At 38.2% G+C, this 27,007-nt stretch overlaps 1 protein-coding gene across 1 annotated transcript in view; it reads right to left on the reverse strand.

Moving 5' to 3' along the window:
* ptprua (protein tyrosine phosphatase receptor type Ua) overlaps positions 1-27,007 on the reverse strand; it is a 304,775-nt gene that overhangs the window by 113,784 nt on the left and 163,984 nt on the right. Inside the window, 2 exon segments of the mRNA XM_051137296.1 lie at positions 320-497; positions 17,292-17,407. Coding sequence (XP_050993253.1) covers positions 320-497; positions 17,292-17,407 — 294 coding nt within the window.

The raw sequence follows: 27,007 nt of genomic DNA on the forward strand, positions 1-27,007 counted from the left end.
ATTAATGCAATAGGTAACTATAAAGCTGATACTTCAAAACTATAACTATAAAGCAGATTATGTTCTAATTATTCTAATTAAATCTTTTTTTTTTTTTACTATTTAGCCATATTTGTTTGCTTGGTGACTTTGTGGGTTTTGATTCTTTCACTTTTGTAGGCTGTAAGGGCTTTTGAAATAACTTAAATTATTGTATGGCACTGAAACAGTAATATACCACTGGTAAAGACATATGTAACACATATAAAAAGGCTATTAATAAAGACACACCTGAAAACAAGTGAAACTAGGATATATTTGAAAGAATGATTGCTCATACCTCTGACGATTAGTTCAGCAAAGTTTGACACTGCAGCTCCGTATGTCGATTGAGTGATGCATCGGTAGAGATCCTGCTCTCCACGCTGAGCTCCGCCCACCTGAAACCACGCAACCAATCGACGCTCACCTACTGATGATGTCACCGTGTACGGCGACATCAGAACACCATTACGCCTCTGCAAGAGAGAGAGAGTGGTGATATATAAGCAAAAATACATGGTACATAAAAATGTATATGCAAATCAGTGTTTTGACATGATCAGTGAGATACACGTCATGAACACATTAATCAGGTGTTTGTAAAACATTAAGACCATTTTTATTTCTGGACCAAATCAGCATTAGGTTTCCATTAATTAACACACCACCAACACAAGCATTTCGTCCAGATAAATGCATGACAACAACATTTCTATGAAACATCTCCTCCATAAATATTCATGATTATTTTAGATATAATAACCCCACAAATCTCACACACCGAACGTATGGAAACTCAACTCTGCAACAGCTTGGAAAATTTCAGATTTTTCAGGTAAACTAATGCACCCTTCATGTGAAGTGGGAACAGCGTAAATACAAGTTCAGTGTACATGAATGACTGAGCGAAGTCCTGCTTATGAGTGTGAAACTCTGAACTATAGACCATATATGAGTTGTGATGTTGGAATGGGTGAGTTGATTTGAAACAACACTGAACTATAATATAAACAATAATATTTAATGTATTGATCATCTATTTAAATAATCAAAGCAGAAAGTAAGTCTGTTGTGAACTGCAATGATCAGTGTTGAGTTATGTAATCAGATTATTTTTTTCAAGTAACTAGTAAAGTAACACATTACTTTTAAATTTACAACAAAATATCTGAGTTACTTTTACAAATAAGTAACACAAGTTCCCATTTATGAACTGACAGCTCTCCTGTCACCGTGTTGAGAGAAACTGGGAGTAAGTGCAAAGGCAGAGACCCTTTCTTCAGGCTGACGCTAATTAATTTCACTGTTGGTGTAAAAGGGCCTTTACAGTTGGCAAAAATCTAACTGTTGTTTTTTTTTTTTTTTTTTGTTATTAAAAAACAAAACAAAGCAGCACAGATAAGCAAACCCAGCCCATGCAGGTGACAAAAAGCACTGCAGAAGCAGCATAATGCATTAATTTCCATAAAAGTAATCAAGTAACGCAATTAGTTATTTTCATTGTAATGCATTACTTTTAAAAGTAACTTTACCTAACACTGGTAATGAATGGTTTATAATTCGGTGATAACACTGTACATTAAGCTTTCATTTGCGAACATTAGATACATTAGGTAACATGAACAAACAATAAAAATTCTTCGAGAGCATTTATTAGTTATCTTACTTGATGTTCATTTCAACATTCACTACTGCATTACAATCAAAAGCTGTTTCTTTAGTGGATCAGAGCTAACAATAAACAGTTGTATTTTTATTATTTGGAGTTAACAAGCACCAACAATTACTGTAACACATGCATTGTTCATTGCAGGGGCAGCTCGTCAGGGGAGGCACAGCCTCCCCAAAAATTTAAGGAGAAAATGAGAGGAGGATGATTTAATGTTAATAAAATTCACAATTCATTTCAGTGAATGTCTCAGAATGTGTATATTTTGTGAGCTGTAATACCATAACAAATTGAATTTGGACAGCGCCACTTTTCTATTGCGAGTTGTGCCGAATCTGCCGATTTAATTACAACCGCTAAGTGATAGAGAAGAGGAGGGGGAGGCCAGAGGAAAGCTGAGCTCTCCTGCCTCTGTTGGTAAAAAAAAAAAAATAAATAAAAATAGCCAATCACCAGCGAGTGTTCACTTTCAGCACTGAGGAGTGTCGAGAAAAGAAACCTCGTAAGGGAGGCTTTCAACCAATCATCATAGAGACGCTGCGCTAATAATGTACCAATGTACCAGTGCTTATGATTAGGGCTCGGAGTCAATTACAAAAAGAGGGGAATCGACTCCCCATTCACAGCTGTTATCAGTTCAACAAAGCTTATCTATGGGCGCCTCTTAAAGGGGTGATTCTTTAGGGTCTTAATGAAAAGTCTATAATATACTTTGGTTTAAAATATCTCAATGGTTGTGTAAAACAACACCCTTTTTACCTTGCCAAAATCAGCTCTGCAAAAATCATCTCATTCTGGTCGAGGCTGCTTTAAATGCAAATGAGCTCTGCTTGCCCCGCCCCTCTCTTCTCTCTGTGGAGCGATGAGCCTGTTTACTTTAGCTGCATTTAGCCGCATTTAGCCGCTAAACTTGCTAACTAGCACTTTATTAGGAAAGGTAATCGCAATGATTCATAAAAAAACAAACAAACAAAAAAAAACCTTATACTCACTTCTGCTGTAAGTGAAGCTGGATCATGAATGATTCGCACAAACACAAACGGATATATGTAGATCGGGAGGCGCATTCCCTAAACAAAAAAACGTAATCTACTGCATCTTCAGCAGCTCAGATGTCGGGAGTAAATGACAACCACTATGTTCATTATTACATCCAGCAACACAACACCTCAATCGCTCAATCAGAGATATTCTTGTCTAACTTACATCCCTACTTCGGCATCGAAGCAAAAGAGGACAGACTGTTACAGCTGATCTGAGGTAAAACGCTCATGTCAGTCAACTATCGTGGGAGAGGCCTCTGAAAAGAGTCGGTACTGAGCTCGTTTGAGTTTGAGGATGCAGCCTTGCTCGCTAATAGTGATTAGAAGTCTTCATTTCCACAAAAAGGTTATTTCGGATAGATCATTTTAACGAATCAGTTTAAAACGATTCAGAAGTTATTTTACGGTGGAACGGCCTTATATTGTCCACAGTTTTGAGCGCTGCAAGACAGAATAGATCATGATCGAGGGTCTTGATCCTATTCCCATCTTATATAAGTGTTGTCGTTCGGATTATTTTGTTTCAGTGTACAGTTCATTAATTTTGCGCAAAACATACAGCTGAAGAACACATCATTGATTCAGCTGAACTGCGCTGTGGGCTATGACTAATTTCATGTCCAATGCAGACAAAATTACAATTTAAATACAGAAATGTATCATAATTTTTAAAAATAAAGCTTCATATTATGATAACGCTACTTTCTAAGACCTTTATATCCTACAGTTAAGGATGAAATTAGGTTCCTCCACCCACAAAAAAAAACAAAAAACAACCAAGAATCGAAAACAACAGTGAGAAATCGATTGGAATCTCATCGATTTCAGAACCAGGAATCAAAATCGGATTCGATTGCAAAAATTTTGCAAAGCCCTACTTATTATATCAAACAGCAATATTTGGTAACACTTCATTTTATGGTCTCTTAACTAGCTGCTTATTGCGTGCATATTACTAGAATATTAGCCATTTATTAGTACTAATTAAGCACATATTAGTGCCTTATTCTACATGACCTTATTCTACATCCCTAATCCTACCCGATACCTAAACTTAACTAGGAATTTACTTAGGGAAAAGTCGTAGTAAATAGTGAATAAGTGTTCCCTATTCTAAGGTGTTACCCAATATTGAATATTTGATTGACGGATTTACCAAGCTGTCATTCAAACAGTATATATGTGATAAACCAGGCGAGTGAAATTATATTAGCTTGCTGTTTGTGTGTCGTTTTCTTTACATTTTCTGATTAAAAGCAACCAAAAAGCCATTTAAAGTGGTTAAGCAAATAACAAAACTAATAATAATAACAACAATCGGCTGGGATCCCTAGCCGAATACAATTAGCGTGCCTCCTCTGTTTTAAAACCCACGAGCCACCACTGGTTCATTGTTATTTAATGTTAGTTAATGCATTAATGAGACCTTACTGTAGTAAGTGTTACCTAAAATTACACATCAGCATTTAAATGACTTTACAGGTGTGATGAACAAAACAACTGATAAAAAAGTTTACAAAATGTTGCAAAAAAGTGCAAAATTAATTTCTCTGTCTTGAAATCAATCGTTTTTATCATGTTGAATTCAGATCTCTCTCTCTGTATATTGTTAGGTTACACATCCATATTATGTTTCCATCTTGAATGCATAACTTGCAATAATAAATTCCCAGTTTAATTTTTTAAGGCAGGCAAAAATAATAAACTAAATAAAACTAAATAAAAATAGCAGTATTTGTGGTAACACTTTAGATTAGGGAACACATATTTACTTTTCTCTTAATAAATGTATAATTTGCTGCTTATTAATTTTTAGTAAGGTAATTGTTAAATTTAGGTATGGGGTGGATTAAGGAATCTAACATATCATGCAGAATAAGATATTAATATGTGCTTTATAAGTACTAATGAACAACTAATATGCTAGTAGTATGCATGCATGATGTTTACCTAATCTAAATATGGTAATATTTTAGATTAGGGAACAGTGTTCACTATTAACTACCTGCTGATTAGGTAGTCAATAGGGAATACTGTTCCCTATTGATGTTAGACAAACATCACTATTACAGTACATTGATGATTTTAAGGATTTCATTCCTGATTTATGTTGCATAAAGAGCACAACTAAACTCAAAGCTCTCATAAAGAACTGTCATATATATCTGTTTGGCTGTAATGATGATGCCCAAACCAGTGATTTCGTCCATTGTTCAAACCCAGCTAGCATCTCTGAATAACATCAGAGAATAAGGATAGAAGGTGTCAAGTGGAGCAAACTAGTACTGTATGCAGAAAGTGAGATGCAGGGTGCTCAGAAAGCCAAAGAACACGCAGTCCCTTGATTCCTTTAACACACACACACACACACACACACACACACACACACCCTCCAGGTGTTTGGACAAAGCAGCGGCTCACACAGGAAGTGATCCCAAAGAATTCAGAGCACAGGAAAGAAAAAGCCTGCCATTCAAAATGAAATTTAAAGAAACCGTTCTTAAAGGAATAGGTCACTGCAAATTCTGGCATTATTTAGTTCCATTGTGTCATCTAAACTCGTGTGACTTTCTTCCGTTAACACAAAAGAACAAAGAGGCTGTCGAGTTTCAAAAAATGACACAAAGGCACTTTTAAAATATCATCCACTGTAAAATGATTTTTCTGAAGTTGTAAATAAGACAGAGTATGAAGTATTTCTAACAAGAAAATACGCTTTCGACTTCAAAAACGTCACCTTTAATTCTGTGTTTCTTGATGTTTCTTTAAGAGTCTTTGACTATCATTTTCTGAATGAAAATTGTTTCAAAGTAAATCCTTTTATAGCAGTTTCTTGAATTTTGATCTGTTCCTTGCACAAAGCTACTGCACTATTGGAATATTTTACACTAGTTATATGGAAGTGTTACTTTAGTAATATCAAGATACTGTTATAGAATTTAATTACATTTTACATTAGATTTAATTTTTATTATTTCAGCCTTAATTTTAGCTTACGTTTTAGTAATTTTGTTGTGTTTTTGCCATTTATTATTATTATTATTTTTGTTGCTTTATTTAGCTTTGGGTTTCAGTGGAATTTAGCACTTCAAGTTAGCTGCCAAAACAACATTTTCATTCTAATTTTCATTTTAGTTTAAGTTATTGAATGTTTGAATGTTTATTTCAGTTTTATTTCAATGAAGAAAACACTTTCACATAGCTACAAATGTAAGATAATGTGCTTGCAACAGTTTACTAATGAACCTATTGGACATTACAAAATGATTAACATATTGCTTGTTACCTAAAACCTTAATTAAAATAGCTACAAATGTTATTAAACTTTCAATTGATATGATCATGCACACAAGTACAGATAGCATCATTTAAACACATTAGATTACATTTAAACATCTAGTTTAATGACATATGCAAGCCTTCAAATGCACATTAACAAATAAGCTGTTAATCAGTGTATAACATCTGTTAAAACCATTTGTACATTCTCATATTTGTAGGTATTTGCAAATATATTAAACAATGATCTGTTAAGCATTATAACGTTTGCTAATGATTAATTAATGGATGTTATAAAGTGTTATCAAAAACAGTTTGTATAGATTTAGTTTTTGTTTTAACAACACTAGCTTGGAAGCCTAGTAATGCTCAGCATACAGTTGTGAGTTTTTGGTGTTTTTCATTATTTTTTTTTTTAATCTTGCCAATTCCTGGTCACTGTTTGCTTTCATTATAATGCACATACCAGCGGGAACACTGCAAAACATCTCCTTTTCTATTCTCTTAAATAAAGACATTCAGGGTTTACATTTTTTTTGGAAAAATATTCCCAAACCTCACATATTTTCAAACATCTACCAACACAACATCCGTTTGTTGCCTGAATAAGCATCTTCAACAGCATCTTCATCTTTTCTGAATTGCTTTGAAGCGTTCATTCATGATGCTGGCAAGCAGAAGAGAAAATAAACACAAGACTGAAATGGCTGGCAGTTATACAAATTATGTAAATATCACCATTTTACAGCTCACCGCTCTCTGTGCCTTACGACCACGCCGCCACGGCACACAGATAAATAATACACATCAATTAAAGTAGGGAGAAACTTCCTCATGTCAGCACACGTTTGAACTATCCCCCTCTGCCTGAGATGGCAAAGCTTCAGCTAGTGAACTTGTGATGTACACAGACAGATTTGTTTGTACTATTTAAACCGCAGTGAGAGCACAGCTGACAGAGACTCTTGGTCCAACGAGGATTCGCTCAAAGCCAAAAACACGATCAAAAAACAAGCTGCAATTAAGGCATCTGCACGGACAGCGCTCGACGGGAGACCTCGGGTCAGGGAAGATGAGCTGTGATCTTAACAAGATGTTCACATCACAGGTCAAATGATATTTGAAGTTAAATGCTTGAAATTATAACAGTTCATTCTGTTATTTACAGCTAATCTTCTGCTTCAGTGCAGCCCTCCTATCTCATTTTCATTTCCGTGTTTTGTGAATTGGTGTTTTGTGTTTGGTTATGACACAGACATCAGTCATATCAAACCTGACGCTACATCTCACCACACTATTTTGCACTGAATCGAATTTATTTATTTATTTATTTATTTTTGCATTATGTCATTATGAACTGTCACTGTATGCACAACACAGTTGCACAATTCTTCAAAATGTTGTATGTATGTATGTGTTTGTTTGTTTGTTTGTGTATTGCACATGAATGGAGGAATGTCATGCAAGTGTGACAACACATGACACTGGGTGCTTCTCAATATTCCTCCTCGTTTCCTCGATTCCTACGTCCTCCATCCTATGACCCGGAAAACAATCAAGCTCAGCCATCTTGTAGGACATCTCAATTCTCTAACTGCACCTTGAGGAGGCGAGGATCGAGGAGTGAGGAGGCTTCCTGAGGAGTCACAGGTGTATCCTATGTGGAAGTCTTTTTCGGCGAAAAAACTGACTTGCATATAAATTCTTCTCCCCCTTTAGTCGTAATAATTTACATTTGTATTTTACCTTTGCAGTTTATATAAACCATACATGTCATATATTTTAAGAGGGCGTCTTGCTTTATTAATATTTATTATGAATGCCTTAAACAGTGAATTTTAACAACATAAGGGCAGATCCCTTTAGCGCAACTGATGATGCTTTGAAGTAACGCTTGAGTGGTCAAGAACATTCCAATGTTCATCCTTTGATTCCCCCGTCCTCATTTCCTTTCCTTGCATCCTTACCTCATATCCTAAGAGGGTGGAGCTAAGACGAGAGCGAAGGAAACAAGGATGCACAAATAAGAAATGAGAAGCACCCAGTGAGTAGGAAGTAATTTGTTATATATCCCTTGTGTTGGACTATTATGATGGTGATCTGTTTCCTGTTTCCTGTACTGGCTGCCATGTTTGCAGTCCTTGTAGTTTCTCATGTTAATTAGTCTTGCTTTGTCCTGATGTGTGTCTTGTTAGCCCTGTGTGTAAATAGCCCTTGTGTTTCCCATGTGTTTGTATATCAGCTGTTATATTTCGATGTATGATATTGTTCTCCATGCTGCCGTTCTGGTTTTGTTTTCTCTTCAATAAACTTCTATGTACTCACATGTATTACATAAGTAAATGAATATGTATATAAATAAGTAAATAGGTAAAGAAATGAGAAATCTAATAAATAAATAAATAAAATGTTCACAAATGCAAGTGGATATTCCTTTAATAACATTTTTCAATGTACTGTTTTTATTGCCATTATTGTGTATATATATATATATATATATATATATATATATATATATATATATTTGTAACGCCAAGCCAGCAGAGGGAGCCCTCACCCTAGGACTGCCTGCATGCTCCCTCTGCTGCTTCTACTGTCACTTCCTGTTTGGCAGTATTTAAAGACTGACCATGTGCTTCATAGGTTGCGAAGTATTGCCAGTTCAACCTGCCTTACCGAGCGTTTATATTTACTCTGTTGGATTACCTGTTGCTACCTTGCTTTGTTTATGGACTGTTGAGTTTACGGATTACCCCATTGGATTGTTTGCTGTTTCTGGACTGACTTCACGGTATTCGACCCACTGCCTGCTTTATCTCTCTGCTGCTTGGATTACGTTTATGTTTTATATGCTGTTGGACTGCTTTTCTGGTTATCGACCCTCTGCCTGTTTACACGTTTATGTTTGCTGTCGTTTGCAATAAACTTCTGCAAATGGATTCTACTTCTGCCTCAGCGTCCACGTTACAGAATACTTCGCCTCCCATGAATCCAGCGGAAGTTACACGGCCAACAATGAACCCAGCAGATTGTCTCGTCAGACTCCGACAAGGGAACCGTTCCATAGAGGATTACGTAACTGACTTCTGTGAACTGTGTTACCAGGTAGACTTCAATGACACATTTCTTCTGGACATTTTCCGTTTCGGTTTGGACAAAAACATATCACGTTTTCTGCCACGCAATACCCCTCAATGGACTCTTGAAAGTTATATTGACTTAGCACTCCGATTAAGCGGCTCACCTTTTACTGTCGGGATTGCAGACGAGGGACCCCGCAATCCTACAGTAACCACCACACCACAACCAGCTCACATCACATCAAACAAACCAGAGACCCTTCACACTCCAACCTTCATGTCCGGTATTGTCACCATGATGCCGGAACCCCCTCAAACCAAGTCTGCCAAATCAAAGCCTGTTCAAGCCACATCCACCAAGCCTAGGTCTGCTAATGTCACGTCTGCCAAACTACAGCCTGTTCACTTCACTTCTGCCAAACCACAACCAGTTCACGTCATGCCTGCCAAGTCAAGGCCTGTTCAAGTCATGTCCACCACGCCACAGCCAGCTCAAGCCACGTCCACCAAGCCAAAGCCTGTTCACGCCATGCCTGCCGCTCCAGGGCCTGCTCGCGCCATGCCTGCCGCTCCAGGGCCTGCTCGCGCCATGCCTGCCGCTCCAGGGCCTGCTCGCGCCATGCCTGCCGCTCCAGGGCCTGCTCGCGCCATGCCTGCCGCTCCAGGGCCCGCTCGCGCCATGCCTGCCGCTCCAGGGCCCGCTCACGCCACGTCTGCCGCTCCAGGGTCTGCACCCGTCATGGCCGCCCTCCCACAACCAGTCCATAAGATGGCCGCCGTCTCAGAGTCAGTTCACAAGATGGCTGCCGTCCCTGAGCCAGTCCACAAGATGGCCGCCATCCCAGAGCCAGTCCACAAGATGGCCGCCATCCCCAAACCTGTTCACAAGATGGCCGCCATTCCAGCGCCAGTCCACAAGATGGACGCCTTCCCCAAGCCAGTTCACAAGATGGCCGCCATCCCAGAGCCAGTCCACAAGATGGCCGCCATCCCCAAACCTGTTCACAAGATGGCCGCCATTCCAGCGCCAGTCCACAAGATGGCCGCCTTCCCCAAGCCAGTTCACAAGATGGCCGCCATCCCAGAGCCACTCTATAAGATGGTCGTTGTCTCCAAATCATGCCACATGATGACCCACGTTCTGGACTCACCCCTAATGGCTGTATGGACAGCTAAGAAGGCGCTCCCTCCTGTTGCGGCAGCTACCCCTGATTCAAGTCAAGCTGCAGAGCCAAGTCAAGCTGCAGGTGCATCTTCAGAGTCAGGTCAAGTTGCAGCTGTGTCGCCTGTGTCAAGTCAAGCTACAGCTGCTGCTCCAAAGTCCAAGGCTTCCAAGTCAAGTCTAGTTCCAGGGTCAAGTCCAGCTACAGAGCCCGGTCAAGCTACAGAGCCCGGTCAAGCTACAGAGCCCGGTCAAGCAACAGAGCCCGGTCAAGCAACAGAGCCCGGTCAAGCAACAGAGTCAGGTCAAGCAACAGAGTCAGGTCAAGCAACAGAGTCAGGTCAGAGTCAGGTCAACACAGTCAGGTCAAGCAACAGAGTCAGGTCAAGCAACAGAGTCAGGTCAAGCAACAGAGTCAGGTCAAGCAACAGAGTCAGGTCAAGCAACAGAGTCAGGTCAAGCAACAGAGTCAGGTCAAGCAACAGAGTCAGGTCAAGCAACAGAGTCAGGTCAAGCAACAGAGTCAAGTCAAGCAACAGAGTCAAGTCAAGCAACAGAGTCAAGTCAAGCAACAGAGTCAAGTCAAGCAACAGAGTCAAGTCAAGCAACAGAGTCAAGTCAAGCAACAGAGTCAAGTCAAGCAACAGAGTCAAGTCAAGCAACAGAGTCAAGTCAAGCAACAGAGTCAAGTCAAACCAAAGCTGCTGTTCTCCATGAGTCAAGCAAGGACACAGCTGTTCCCCATGAATCAAGCCAAGTCACAGCTGTTCTCCATGAGTCAAGCCAAGACACAGCTGTGGTTCTCCATGAGTCAAGCCAAGACACAGCTGTGCCCCACAAGTCAAGCCAAGTCACAGCTGTTCCCCACGAGTCAAGTCACGTTACAGCTGTTGTTCCTGAGCCAAGCCATGTTGTTCCTGAATCAAGTCACGTTGCAGCTGTGTTTCCCAAGTCAAGTCAAGTTGCAGCTGCGTCCCCTGAGTCAAGTCAAGTTTCCAAGTCAAGTCAAGTTACAGCTGCGTTTCCTGAGTCAAGTCAAGTTTCCGAATCCAGTCAGGTCACGGCTGTTGTTCCACAGTCAAGTCTAGCTGCAGCTGTTGTTCCAGCGTCAAGTCACGTTAAAGCTGTGTTTCCTGTGTCAAGTCAGGTCAGAGCTGCTCTTCCGAAGTCCAGTCAAGTTACAGCTATTACTCCTGTGTCAAGTAAAGCTATAGCTGTAGCCCTCAAGTCTAGCAAAGTCACAGCCGTGGTTCCTGAGTCAAGCAAAGTCACAGTTGATCTTCATGAGCCAAGCCAAGTTACAGCAGATCTTCACGAGCCAAGCCATGTTGTTCCTGAGTCAAACCAAGTTGCAGCAGATCTTCACGAGTCTAGTCAAATTGCTGCTGTCATCCATGAGCCAAGCCAAGCCACGGTTGTTCTTCATGAGCCAAGTCAAGTTGCGGCTGTCGTCCATGAGCCAAGCCAAGCCGCAGTTGATCTTCATGAGTCAAGTCCGGCCACGGCAGGCCTCCCCGAGTCAAGGCAAGAAACTATTGTCCTACCAAAACCTCACCAGGTCCCCTTTAACCTTCTTAAACCACCTCACATATCAGCTAGCCACGCAGAGCCCACGCTCCCAAGCCACGCAGAGCCCACGCTCCCAGGCCACGCAGAGCCCACATTCACAAGCCACAAGCCCATAACATCAGCACCCTCAAGGTCAACAGACACCCCATTATCTACTGTGCTGCCTGTAATGGCCGTAGCCATCTTCAGTGTGTGGGCTGCATACTGTGCTCCAGAGGCCTCTTCTGTCCACGAGTCTGCTTCCGAGGCCTCGTCGGTCCACGAGTCTGCCCCGGAGGCCTCGTCTGTCCACGAGACCGCTCCAGAGGCCTCGCCTGTCTACGAGACCGCTTCAGAAGCTTCGTCTGTCTGCGAGTCTGCTCCAGAAGCTTCGTCTGCCCACGAGTCTACTCCCGAAGCTTCATCTGTCCACGAGTCTGCTCCAGAAACTTCATCTGTCCACAAGTCTGCTCAAGAAGCCTTGTCTATCCACGAGTCTGCTCCCAAGGCCTCGTCTATCCACGAGTCTATGCCAGAAGCATCTCTTGTCCAAGAGTTTGCGCCAGTACCTCCTGAGGTGTCAGCATGCTCTGTAGAACCTCCTAAGGAGGTGGCGTCCATTAATGAACTCACTGCCTCGTCTGTCCACGAGTCTACGTCAGAGGCCTCTTCTGTCAAAGACTCTGCGCCAATGCCCCCAGAGGTATCAGCGCAAGCTGTAGATCCTCCCATGGGGGCGGCGTCCCATGATGAACTCTCTGCCTGTCATGCCACGGCCAAGAAAATCATGCATGAACACACCGCTCTGCTACGCATGTCACTAGTCCCACTGTGGATATCTCTACTCCTGTCTGCTCTGTCTGCTCTGCCTGACCTGCAATGGCTCCCTGTTATGCCTGCTCTGCCTGCCTCGCCATGGCTTCCTGTTCTGCCTGCTCTGCCTGCCTCGCCATGGCTCCCAGCTCTACCTGCTCTGCCTGCCCCACCATGGTCCCCTACTCTGCCATTGCTCCACGGCCCAGGCCCTCCAGTACTACACGGTCTGCTACTGCTCCACGGCCCAGGACCTCCAGTACTTCATGGTCTGCTACTGCTCCACGGCCCAGGTCCTCCAAGGTTCCACTGTCTGTCATTGCTCCACGGCCGTGGCCCTTCAGTGTTTCACGGTCTGCTATTGCTCCACGGCCCAGGTCCTCCAAGGTTTCACTGTCTGCCACAGCTCCATGGCCCTGGTCTTCCAGTGCTTCACTGTCTGCCACTGCTCCATGGTCCAGGTCCTCCAGTACTTCACTGTCTGTCCCTGCTCCACGATCCAGGCCCACCTGCTCATCATGGACCTGGCCCTCCGTCCCGCCCCCTGTTTTGCCTCTGTTCCCCCACCCACCTGGACTATTGCTGTTTTGAGCGCCAGGAGTCGCTCCTAGGGGGGGGGATTCTGTAACGCCAAGCCAGCAGAGGGAGCCCTCGCCCTAGGACTGCCTGCATGCTCCCTCTGCTGCTTCTACTGTCACTTCCTGTTTGGCAGTATTTAAAGACTGACCATGTGCTTCATAGGTTGCGAAGTATTGCCAGTTCAACCTGCCTTACCGAGCGTTTATATTTACTCTGTTGGATTACCTGTTGCTACCTTGCTTTGTTTATGGACTGTTGAGTTTACGGATTACCCCATTGGATTGTTTGCTGTTTCTGGACTGACTTCACGGTATTCGACCCACTGCCTGCTTTATCTCTCTGCTGCTTGGATTACGTTTATGTTTTATATGCTGTTGGACTGCTTTTCTGGTTATCGACCCTCTGCCTGTTTACACGTTTATGTTTTCTGTCGTTTGCAATAAACTTCTGCAAATGGATTCTACTTCTGCCTCAGCATCCACGTTACAATATTCTTCTGCATTACACAGTTTAAAATACAAGAAATGTGGGTTTGTAATGCATATGGGTGAGTAATTAATTAATTAATTAATTTTATTAATATTCATTTATTTTGTATTTATTTTGGAACATGCTAAAAGTTTCTACATTTTAACTACAGTTTGTAAAGTAGGTTTGTTATACAGGAATACTTGTAATAACTATAGTATAAGCACAAGTTAAATGCTGTAGCATGCTTATTAAGCATCATTTAAATGCATATGCTTGTTGTTAGCGATAACTGATATAAGGGAAGATCAGTGTGAAGTGTTTGGCCTGTGGTGAGGATTTGAAGAAGACATTAACTACATTAATTAAAGGCTGGGAGCTGGGAGGCTCGTGTGTCTCGTGACACAGTACGTGTGTGTCTATCTGTAAATGTGCAAAACAGCTTGCAAAGGGAGACTAGAGGAATAATTAAAATCAGTGAATTACAATTTCCACAGGATTTTAGGTTATTAACATGTGCAGCCTTGTGGGTTTAATAGTATGTTGTGTGTGAAAAAGAGCTTGTGCACTAAACTGTCTTTTACAAAACCAAAAGCAAGGTTAAGTAAAAGAAAAGCTTGTTTTGGCCAAATTCTAGCATGCAACTTTGAATAAATCAATCCCATTATGAATTACAATGAGTGAACAAATAATCCAAGATGACAGATGGAGCCAAGTGAAGTTATTTAAAATATGCATATATTTTATAGCACACTTGCAGGAATAGATCAAATAAATTGTTAAATCTATTTAAAACTGTGGTGCTACACATGTGTGCATATTTTGAGTATTAGGATGTTTCCATTCACCGGACCTCGTTGATTAAAATGTGGTCTTAGAAGGCAGCTGGCTATGTAGACAGTATATACACTAATCAAGAGGTTCATTAGGTTCAGCCCACGAGGAACTGAGCAAGTATCATCCTCTGTCTTGAAAGAGATTTTGAAATTGGATTTACATACAAAAAGAATCGGTGCATGAAAAGAAAGGAAAAGAAAAAAAGGAATAGAAAAAACAAAGGTCGTCATAACTAAAGCCTGGGGACTCACGTCTAATGCTAAAAACCTCAGCAACTTCAGTCACCCAGAAAGTGTTTCTGATGTTAAAGCTTTGAGAACGATATGAAGAGAGGATCCAGTCAATGATGGAGCCGGAGCTCAGTGTTAGTTCAAGAGAGAGACTGCTATTTCTGTCTGAATGTGAAGGAATCTCTGCGTACTCTTTGGAGTCACTGGATTTTTTGAAGAATGGATTTTTGTGGATTTTAGTCCATGTGTAATATGCTTTGAGATCTATATGCTAGAGAGTGTTCAGAAAAGCAGATTGTCTTTCTCTTCTGGGAAATGTAGCACTATACATATTTTTCTGTCTAGTCAAACATGTGGGAAAGCACAAGGCTAGAAGGTACCACAAGGTAGCAAATATTGATTTAGGAGGAACTACACAGTACAGTATATTACCACTACAAAGAGTTGGGGTACACGGACTCGTACTCGGACTCGAGTCCGGTCTCGAGTACAATTTTTAGGCAACTCGGACTTGTCACGGACTCAGACATGGTCCTCAGCGGACATTCATATTACACTAATGTTTATTGTGAATACGAAACTGATCTGAAGAATAAATGCTGTATTAGATCCAGGTACGTTAATCATACTCGCTCAGTCCATCTCTTTCTCATAATATTCTATATAATATAGTGAGCTTTTAATACCGTAATACAATAAGCTTTCAATGAAGCAACTCAACGTTCCTTCATTACTAGTACTAAAGTAACGTTTTTGAATTAGTAACAGAGGCTTGGGCTCAGCTGTTTAACTGTCAAACTGTGATTTGTATATATATATACTACTACTACTACTCATGGCATTATTCTTACAACTACAAATAACTTCTTTAAGTGTACAACTTTGAAAAAGAAAGTAGAAAAATTACACTGTGTACCTTTAACACCAAAAAGCTAGTGTCATGCACTGCTTCTAGACAAAGACTGAATGTGTGGATTTTCAATTTCATGTAGCTCACTTTAATACTGGACTGTTCCAACACAACTCGGTTCAAACTTGCGTGACCTTTCCAGAGCAATGGAATTACACCGGACCTCTCGACAACACCAATGAGAGAGTGAAAAGGTTGTAAGACAAGAATCCACATGGCCCGGGGCAAGCGCTTCAGCCCTCAGCTGTAATACCAAACACAAAAACTGAGCGCTTATGCTGGGATCGGTCTGATGGGGGCGCTCACACAGGAGTCATTCATGTGTTCAAACAGAAAGACAGAACACGATCCCACAATCTCAGGAAGCAGTTTTAATTACCTGGGGTGTACAAGTGATTATTTATATGGCATTTATGGCTCAGGTTATTGGCTCAAAATGTACTGCGGTCCATGAGCAAATTTCAAACTGCTAGTGGGAGCCTACTGCACCAGCCAAGCAACTGCCATTGAAATAAGTGGAAATTATTAATGGATGGTAACGTTAATGTTAATAGATAGCTCTTTCCACATATCACAGTCCAATAGTTCCTCCATAAATCATAACCTGGACATGAAAAGGGAGTACTATATGAAATTACTCCAGAAAATTCTAAAACTAATATTTTTAGCAATATTTTTCTTAAAAGAAAAAAAAAAGCCAAAATATGCCTAGAGAAAATTCAAGGTGTACTGCCATAAAAAAGGTCTTAATACCTTATGTAAATTATATACCTTATGTAGAGAAAAATGTATATAAGCAGTTTTGAGTTTTGGTGATGTCCTGCACAGGAATAAATAAATAAATAAATAAATAAATAAATAAATAAATATTTTTGCAATGCACTTTACAGTAAGGTTCATCAGTCAACATAAGTTAACCACATTAGTTAACATGAGCTAAGAATGAACAATACTTCTACAGCATTCATTAATCTTAGTTAATGTTAATTTCAACATTTACTAATGCATTATTGAAATCACAAGTTGTGTTTGCTACCATTAGTTAATGCACTGTGAACTAACATGAATAAATAATGGATGACTGTATTTTTATTAACTAACATTAACAAAGATCAAGAAATAGTGTAATAAATATAGTGTTCATTGTTCGTTCATGTTAGTTAACACATTAACTAATGGTAGCAAATGAAACCTTAATGTAAAGTGTTACCGGAAAAAAAACAAAGTGCCAAAATATTCAAGGTGTACCACTTTTAAAAAGTTCTGTTTATACAAGCTCTGCTTAAGTATGTTTACATATTTAATTAAAACAAAGCTAAATATTTTTGTAGCCTAAATTTTTACTTGACTCGCTTGACTTGTGCATATTTTATTCAACACTGCACACAATGTAGAGATAAATGACATTTAATAATAAAATAATTCCAACTATCCTTTACACATCAAATAGGACCAGGAAGTGCAATTGCCGCTGCTTAATTAAAAAGGAAGTGCATTGAATTTTAATGAGTTTTTTCCTGAAGGTCACATGTTCCAGACTTCCAGCAGTTTAACATCCCAAATATAGTTTTTCTAAGCTTGCTCCTTCATTAGGCAATATCTGCTTATTAAAATTCACATTCCCTCACACACACACTCAAAGACACACTCACCTCCATCAGGAAGGGATCGGTCTTGGTGGAGCGTCCGGTCGCCACACACTGAAATGTGGCGTTCTGTCCTGCGTTCACCTCCACATCCCCGAGTCTGGAGAAATGAGGCACTTTATCTGTGCAAAAAGACAAGAAACAGTTATTCCCAGGAACGTTAACCAATAAAACTGTAATCAAGTTAAGTGCACATAACATACTAATTAACTAATCAAATGAATTGCAATTACTCGTATTTGCTGGAAATACGCAGATAAAGATAATTCAGTGCTATCACATTAAAGGAGAAGTCCACTTCCAGAACAACAATTTACAAATAATGTACTCACACCCTTGTCATCCACGATGTTCATGTCTTTCTTTCTTCAGTCGTAAAGAAATTGTGTTTTCTGAGGAAAACATTTCAGGATTTTTCTCCATATAATGGACTGATATGGTGCCCCGATTTTGAACTTAAAAAATGCAGTTAAATGCGGCTTAAAACGATCCCAAATGTGGTTGTAAATGACCCCAGCCGAGGAAGAAGGGTCTTTTCTAGCGTAGCGATCGGTTATTTTAATTAAAATAATACAATTTATATACTTTTTAATGCTAAACGCTCGTCTTATCTTACTCTGCCTGGACTGTTTTTGTTCCTGTTCAAGACAGTTAGTGTATGTCGAAAAACTCCCATCTCATGTTCTCCCTCAACTTCAAAATCATCCTATATCGCTGTTTTACCTTTTTTGTTAAGGGTTTTTGATCTTTTTTGTATGTTCACTTTGCAAAGACTGTGTCGGTACTTCTGCAGCGATGTAGAATGATTTTTAACCCTTTAACCGTCACTCCTTATCTTGAACATAGACATGAAAATGCACTAGCCAAAGTAAAATTTTTATAATTCATGAACAAAAACATTTTGTAATATGATTTTGATGTACAATTTCCATGGTAATGCAATGTCTGATTTTAAAATGGTTTTCAAAGGATGAATTTTGAGATTTTACGTTTTCAGTTGATATATAATTTCTTAAGATTTCTATTGTGTGATGAGGAAAAAGGCAACGAAGAAAGTCTTTTTGTGACAAAGGTCAGAACTCATGTTATGATGTAGATTTTTGAGGTGCACTCTTAAATTAAATCATAAATTAATCTATTACTTTTCCTACATAATTTGTAACACAAAAGAGTGGTAAAATATCTGTTTAGGAGTCTTAGACCTTCCCAACAATATATCATTTGTCATGATTATAATTTATTTGTAATATGGTGAAGCAAACTTAAGCGTCCCACAGAGCGGACGGTGACAGTTAAAGGGTTAAATGATTTTTGAAGTTGAGGGAAAAAATACGGTCAGAGTTTTTCGACATACCCTAACTGTCTTGAGCCAGAGTACACAGAGTTCAAGGACTGCAAGGCAAGACAAGCATTTGAGAATAAAAAGTATTTTTTTTAATGAAAATAACCAATTGTTTCGCTAGATAAGACCCTTCTTCCTCGGCTGGAATCGTTTACAACCACATTTGGGATCATTTGAAGCTGCATTTAAACTGCATTTTAGAAGTTCAAACTCGGGGCACCATATCAGTCCATTATATGGAGAAAAATCCTGAGATGCTTTCCTCAAAAAACATCATTTCTATACGACTGAAGAAGGAAAGACATGAACATCGTGGATGACAAGGGGTGAGTACATTATTTGTAAATTGTTGTTCTGGAAGTGGAGTTCTCCCTTTAATACTTATTACACTAAAAAGTAATACTGAACTAATAATTAATTACAAAGTTCAAGGAACATCACACTATTGTGTTGTATATATACAGTCATGGCCAAACATATTGGCACCCTTGCAATTCTGTCAGAAAACGCAACGCTTCTCTCAGAAAATTGTTGCAGTTGCAAATGTTTTGGTACTCACATGTTTATTATTTATTTATTGTTTGTTTGTTTGCTTGCTTTGGAACAACACAAAAAAACAAACAAACAAAAAAAACAAAGAAGAAAAGTCAAATCTGATTCCACACAGAACCCAAAAAATGCACTGGACAAAATTATTGGCACCCATAACTTAATATTTGGTAAGATTCCTTTTGGAAAAAAAAATAACTGAAATCAATCACTTCCTGTAACCATGAATGAGTTTCTTACACCTCTCTACTGGAATTTTGGACCACTCTTCTTTTGCAAACTGCTCCAGGTCATTCAGATTTGAAGGATGCCTTCTCCCAATTGCTGTTTTCAGATCTCTCTACAGGTGTTCTATGGGATTCAGATCTGGACTCATTGCTGGACATTTCAGAACTTTCCAGCGCTTTGTTTGTAACCATTTCTGAGTGCTTTTTGAAGTGTGTTTTGGGTCATTGTCCTGCTGGAAGACCCATGACCTCTGATGGAGACACAGCTTTCTGACACTGGCCACTACGTTGCGCCTCAAAATTCTTTGGTAATCATCAGATTTCATGATACCGTTCACACAGTCAAGGCATTAAGTGCCAGAAACAGCAAAGCAACCCCAAAACATCTTTGAACCTCCACCATGTTTGACTGTAGGGACTGTGTCCTTTTCTCTGAAGGCCTCATTTCTTTTTCAGTAAACAGTGCCATAATATCCTTTACCAAAAAGCTCTACTTTTGTCTCATCTGTCCACAGTACATTCTCCCAGAAGGACTGTGGTTTTGTCACATAAGTTTTGGCAAGTCTTGCTTTTTTATGCAGTGGTGTCCTCCTGGGTCTCCTACCATAGTGTCCCTTTTTGTTCAGATGTGAACAGAGAGGTTAGCTACAGTGCCATGGGCTGTAAACCTATTGATGATACTGTGCACAGTGGACACAAGAACATTAAGATCTCTGGAGATGGACTTGTAGCCTTGAGATTGTCTATGTTTTTCCACATTTTTTTTTTTCTCTCAATTCCCAGACAACTCTTTACACTTCTTTCTTTTCTCCATGCTCAGTGTGACACACAACACAAAGGTTGTGTCAAATTTTCTCCATTTTAACTGGTTGCAAGTGTGATTATTATATTGCCCCCACCTGTTACTTGCCACAGGTGTCTAAATGCAAATTACAGGAGCATCACATGCTTGAAAAGCAATTACTTCTTACAGTTTTGACAAGCTGCCAATAATTTTGTCCAGTTCATTTTTGAGTTCTGTGTGAAATTTTTATCAAGTTTGACTTTTCTTCTCTGTTTTTTGTGTTGTTGCAGTGCAAACAAAAACAATAAGCATGTGAATACTAAAATATTTGCGATTGGAAGAACTTTCTGAGAGAAGTTTGCATTTTCTGACAGAATTGCAACTATTAATGAACTATTGAAATGTTAACAATTTCAAAGGTTTCAGTGTCGAACCTGAGGAAGCATCTGCAGTTCTTAAATAAAGTAGGAAAGGCATTGCCTACTCCTGCTTGCCACACCATGCTACTAATATGTATTCAAGGGCGTATTTTAGCTCTGTATTTCTTGGTGCATGTCCAGTAGTTTATTTAATGATGCTAATCTCCTTTCATAACAAATTAGCTTGTCTGCTAGCTAGCTAAAGATGTCTTTTCCAGCCACACTTCTATTTATGAACCCTCAACAGAAAATATATAAATAGCATTTTTCCTCCTTGAATAAGGTTGGTAACCATGTCAGATCTAATATTACAGTTATTTCAGCACTGTAGCATAACCTACATTAATGACTCACAAGGTCAGTGAGTTGTGAAATTCAGGGCACCAACAGACTCACTTGGAAATTTAGAAAAGTAATCAAAAAGTATTCACATGTAATCAGTTACTTTAGTAAAGTAATTAAATAGTTACACTACTTATTATGTTTTATATAGGGTAACCTGTAATCTGTAACCTACATTTCCAAAATAACCTTCCCAACACTGAATATGGTGTTTTAGAGTACCACATAAATGCTATAGTAAAGTACCATGGTAAACCATCTAAATATGCTCATATTTTGATTATATAAACAATCAAACATTTAATATTTGCTATAGTGAGTGTACTGGATGTACTGTATTTTGGTTAGAATATACGTACAGTAGACGTATTATTTGTTACCAATCATTAATTTGTTAAATAATTTGAGTGTTTTATTTGTTATGTGGTGACACTGAGAATTATGAATACTGTGAGGTTTTGCAAAAGTACAGCAATCTGGAGCAGTGACAAGACTAATTACTATCATCACTGTTAATAACAGTGTTAAACGTTAAAAAAAATCTAATCTTAATCATTTAATGGTCATTTTCGTGTTTGTGGTTAAATATTTACAGCTTTCTGATCTTAACCAACCTAGTGCATGTTCCCTGTACTATTTGTTGCCTTTCCTATTTCTTAAATCATTTTTGCCCTTACCGTTTTGCAATAAAGTGCAGAATAAAAATGATTTATACCATTTCCCCAGTTGTTATGCAGTCCATTCATATCACTTATCTCTAAGCGTCATGTTTTGTCTTCATGCCCACCGAACGCCTCATTTGTTCTTATCTGCCTGTGCTTGTCAGCTCAGCATCAAATCATTACACGCTCTCGATATCAAGAGCGCCGGTGCCACATTATGACTGCACTTCACTTATTCCCCGCACTTTGCTGAAAACATGAGCGCTGCCAGCTTTATTTTCAGTTAGAGCGAATGCAACATGACCACTGGAAAACAAAACCTCTGACCAGACAGGAGGTAGACGTTCAATTGCAATAAGCCTTCCACATTTTTCCGAGCATAATAATGAAAAATCTCCAAGCGTTGAATGCTTGAAATGCTCTCCAACCATCATCTACAGAACACATTCTATAGCTTTTACCTAAAGACGCAGCCTCTTGAAAGGCACTTTGTTCATTTGCACACAATACATCTCGTCAGCAGCCTTCCAGCTCACATCTATAATTGCATCAACGTCTCGCTAATAAGCGAAGTTCAAGCGGTTTAATGACGGCTTTTCTTATGGCAGGAACTTGATCAAAAAAGCCAGATGTGAATGGATACAATGAAATCTCCGTTCCTTCTGCCTGAGCGAGCCGCGAGGTCAGAGCTGTATGGTGTTTTATTGACTGTTTAATAGCTCACTTATAATGTGACGCAAGATGTAGGAGGTTTAACTGCCATTTTTGTTGCTGTAATACCATGTGAGTGTATTGATTGCACTGCATTCCCTGTTATTGAATGTAAGAGAAAAATAACATTGATTTTAAGGATGACTATTCAGTCTAGTGCCAAACAAACATGATGGCAGCAATTCTCAGAGGAGAGTAAATCTTTGTTCCTGCCAACACACAGAACTTTTAGTTTTAGTATAGCAAAACAATGCTATTCTGCAAACAGTGTGGCATATTTTGATGATTTCGGGTGGTCCAGTTTCACCATTTGCCTCAAAGTTTTAATGGCAGGCCAAACACGTGTCATTTACTAAATCAGGTAAACCTCATGTTTGAGGTATATATATATATTTTTTTTTTAATATCGTGAGATGGCAGAGCGCAACAGTGCAGTCTGAAGTACTGCAGCTGCTCACTTAAACAATTATTTTTTCGTCTCAGTCTGCGCAGTGATGCCCTAAACGATGTTATAATGGACTATTTCACATCCAGAAATAAAGGATCGGATGATGAAGTTACTAAAGAAGAGTCCGATGACAGTCTGTTTTGTGCACAGTGTGTGAATAGTTACGCTGCGCTCGCTTTTCTAAATGTAAACTACAAGGTAGGCGGCATTATTTGTATCTAAACATACAAGGGGTGATCAAAGTTCGGAGACTATGCCCATGATAAACAACAGAAAACAGACGTTAGTCTGTTTGTGTAATGATGCAGTATAGCACTCCTGAAAGCTCTCCATCTGTGAGTTGAAAGTGAAAGCTTTAACCTTAAAACCGTTTTTCTCAAAATTCCATTCCTAAAAATCATCGCTATCAGCCAACTTAAGATAGCCATAACTTTCGTTACGTTCAATACAAAATAAAAACAGTTTTGGAAAGGGCTTGAACCCAGCTTTCATATGATATCAAAACGTAAAATTTCAAAAGGTAAAATTTCACCACGTGTTGGGTTTTCCTAGATCGCATCACATATAATCATCATGTAAATAATCACAAAAAAAATAAATAAATAAATAAATAAATAATAAATAAATAAATAAATAAAAATTGTATAATACTGGTTGCATGATGCTCTGATAAAGTTTGTTATTTGGTTATATGTTCCCGACATAAGAATAATAATTGCATTTAATTATTTAAACTCAATTTAGAATAAATGAATAAATTAATTATAATAATAATTCCTAGATTTTAGATATACAGTACATTTGAAGTAGATAATTTTGACACAAGACTCACTCACCTCAAAAATGGACAGTGCAAAAACTGTAATTTAAGCAAAATCAAGACAATTTCAAGCAAACTGAAACATATGACTGTGCAATATTTTAACATGCTTTCTCTTTATTAATAAAATATGACTTATCGCAGATAAGTAATAAATGAATGAATGTACTCTAACTGTAAAATGCAGCATGTTAATAATAACTTTTTGACTGTTTCATAATAAAACAATATTTTGGAGAAGTTGCACCAAATGTACTACATTTAGCATCAAGAATCTACAGCCATCAGAGCAATGTTTTAATCACTTTTTTTATCATCATCTCTTGGTATGAGTATCAAGTTATAACCTTACAATACGTTTCTCAAGACATGCTTTTATATTTTGATTACCCTCCATCTTGCTGTTTCTGACCAGAAAAACACAGTTCCAATATGAAAAGCCCTTGAAAAACCATTGGTGTGTTGTTGACATGAACCTGAACCTTTCCTTAAGGCTGACTAGTTGTTCAGCTGTTCAGTCAATGCACCGTCTAGTCAATTTAGAAAATATCCGTAAAGCAAACAAGGGAAATGTAGGACAGACACGTCTGTCTGCTCCGCTTGTGACTCCTGCGGCATAACTTCGCTCCAGTTCTTGTGGAGCCAAGCAAAAACCTCACAGCGCTGCCGCTGGCAAGAGCACGGAATTCTGGGTAAACACACTGGCCCTGTTTTTGTTGCTATGTCTCTATAGTTCACTGACATCCCAAACCTGCCCACTGACCAGTGATTCTACAACCGCTCAATGCTGTCCTCCCATAATCTACATTTCCTCTCTTTTTATTTCTGTTTGCTTTCTTTTCAGAGAAGGAAGAATGTCATGGTCCCTGGGTCAAAGTCCAATAAGATTATATAAGGGAAGAGTCTTCTAAAATCTAATTGTAAGTGCAAAGTTTTATTTGCAAATTTGTACAAATACATCTTTGTATTCACGCTATTTCCATATGTACATGAATAATTTTTAGTTACACTTTACAAAAAGGTTCATTAGTTAACAACTTTAGTTAACATGAACTAAGAATGAACAATACTTCTACAGCATTTATTAATCTTAGTTAATGTTAATTACAGCATTTACTAACGCATCATTAAAATCACAAGTTGCGTTCGTTAACATTAGTTAATGCACTGTGAATTAATATGAACAAACAATGAATGACTGTATTTAGTAACACTTTATTTTAAGGTGTCGTAATACAGAGTAATTACCTATTTAAGTACTTAGTAGTAGCCATTGTACTTACATGAAACAAAATGTACTTACCATGTAAACTAAGTTATGGAACAGCCTGCAGTTACGGTTTGTAATTATGTGGATATAATAGGCAGCCACTGTTACACATATGTCTGTTACACAGCTACATATGTAACCAAAAGACTGTTACATATGTGTTACACATTTTATACAATGTAATAATAATAATAATAAAAAAAGAAAGTACACAGACATAAACTACCTAAAATAAAGTCTATCTAGAGTCTAGAGTGTACAAGCAGCTGTGTAACAGACTCAGTCTGTTACATATGTGTAACAGTAGCTTCCTATTACATCTACATAATTACAAACTGTAACTACAGGTTGTTCCATAACTTAGTTACATGGTAAGTACATTTTGTTTCATATAAGTGCAATGTCTACTACTAAGTACTTAATTAGGTCATTACTGGACACCTTAAAATGAAGTGTTACCCTGTATTTTTATTAACTAACATTAACAAAGATTGATTAATATTGTAATAAATGTACTGTTCATTGTTAGTTAATACATAATGTTATCATTCATGTTACTTAATACATTAACCAATATTACTAAGTAACACTGGTAACACTTTATTTTAAGGTCCATTTCTCACTGTTAAGTAGTTGCTCATTAGCATGCATATATTACTAGCATATTGGCTAGTTATCAGTACTTGTAGGCATGTAACAATGCCTTATTCTGTATGACCATGTTCTAGATCCCTTAACCCAACCCAATACCTAAACTTAACAACTACCTTATCAACTCTTAATAAGCAGAGAATTAGGAGTTTATTGATGGAAAACTAGTTAGTTTATAGTGAATATGTGTTCCCTATTCTAAAGTGTTACCATAACACCTTAACGTAAAGTGCTGATGAATTTTGTAGACAATTTTTCACCTGAACCTAAAACAGTTCAAACATATGATTGTCAATGGGAATAAAACTCAAAAAAAAAAAAATCATTTTAACTCTTTAACTGTCACTCCCATTTTTGAACACAGACATAAAAATACACTATCCAAACTTAAATTTGTATAATTCATGAATGAAAATATTTTGTAATATGATTTTGATGTACATTTTCCATGGCAATGCAAAGTTTGATTTTAAAATGACTTTCAAATGATGAATTTTGAGATTTTAAGTTTTCAACTGATATATAATTTCTTATGATTTCTAAAGTGTGATAGGGAAAAGGCAATGAAGAAAGTCTTTAGTGACAAAGGTCAGAACTCATGTTATGATGTAGATTTTTTAAGTTGCAATCTTTTAATATATTACTTTTCCTACATAATTTGTAACACAAACATATGTTGAAATATCTATTTAGGAGTCTTAGACCTTTCCAACGATATATAGTTTGTCATGATTAGCTTGTAATATGGTGAAGTAAACTCAGGTGTTCCACTGAGGTAGGTTAAATGATTATCATTGGAAATAGAAGTCAAGATACTACAGATGATCAGAGTTGATCAGATGAAAAAAACAAACAAACAAAAACAAAAAACAAAACAAAAAAAACAAACAAACAAAAAAAAAAACGCATACGTCTTAATACTTTTAACAGTTGATTAATCTTAGTACATTAAAGCAACTGTTTCATTTTACACATTTTCTGAAGTGTTATTGTAAATATGCAAATGAGGTGTTATCTAATTGAATATGGACTAATTTGCATACAGTTCCAGAACAGAAATCTGAACACTGGATAAAGCCAGGTTAAAAACTTATTTTATTTTGTTGGCATATTGGAGTTAAAGGTTTTACTGGGATGATTTAGATTTTTTGCATGTAGGTTCATTTAAAACAAAATAAACTAAATTGTTAAATAAATAAATAAATAAAACATCTTGTGGCTGTTCCATATGACATTTGAGAATTAGAACTAATCTTGCTACTATCTTATATTTGAAGGAGACATACTGACCTTTACACACAGTCATGAGAATCTACAAGGGTCTTTTCTGCGCAATTTTTTGTTTTATTGCTGGACACAAATTAAGATATTTTTGGTGAAACCTGAGAGCTTTCTGACCCTGCACAGACAGCAACGCAACTGACATGTTCAGAGCCCAGAAAAGTGTTCCTGTAAAAAATTCTTAAAGCATGTTGTTTTGTTAAGTAATGCTATTAA

Source organism: Labeo rohita, chromosome 19 (assembly GCF_022985175.1).
Source record: "Labeo rohita strain BAU-BD-2019 chromosome 19, IGBB_LRoh.1.0, whole genome shotgun sequence".
In the NCBI taxonomy this organism is placed as follows: Eukaryota; Metazoa; Chordata; class Actinopteri; order Cypriniformes; family Cyprinidae; genus Labeo; species Labeo rohita.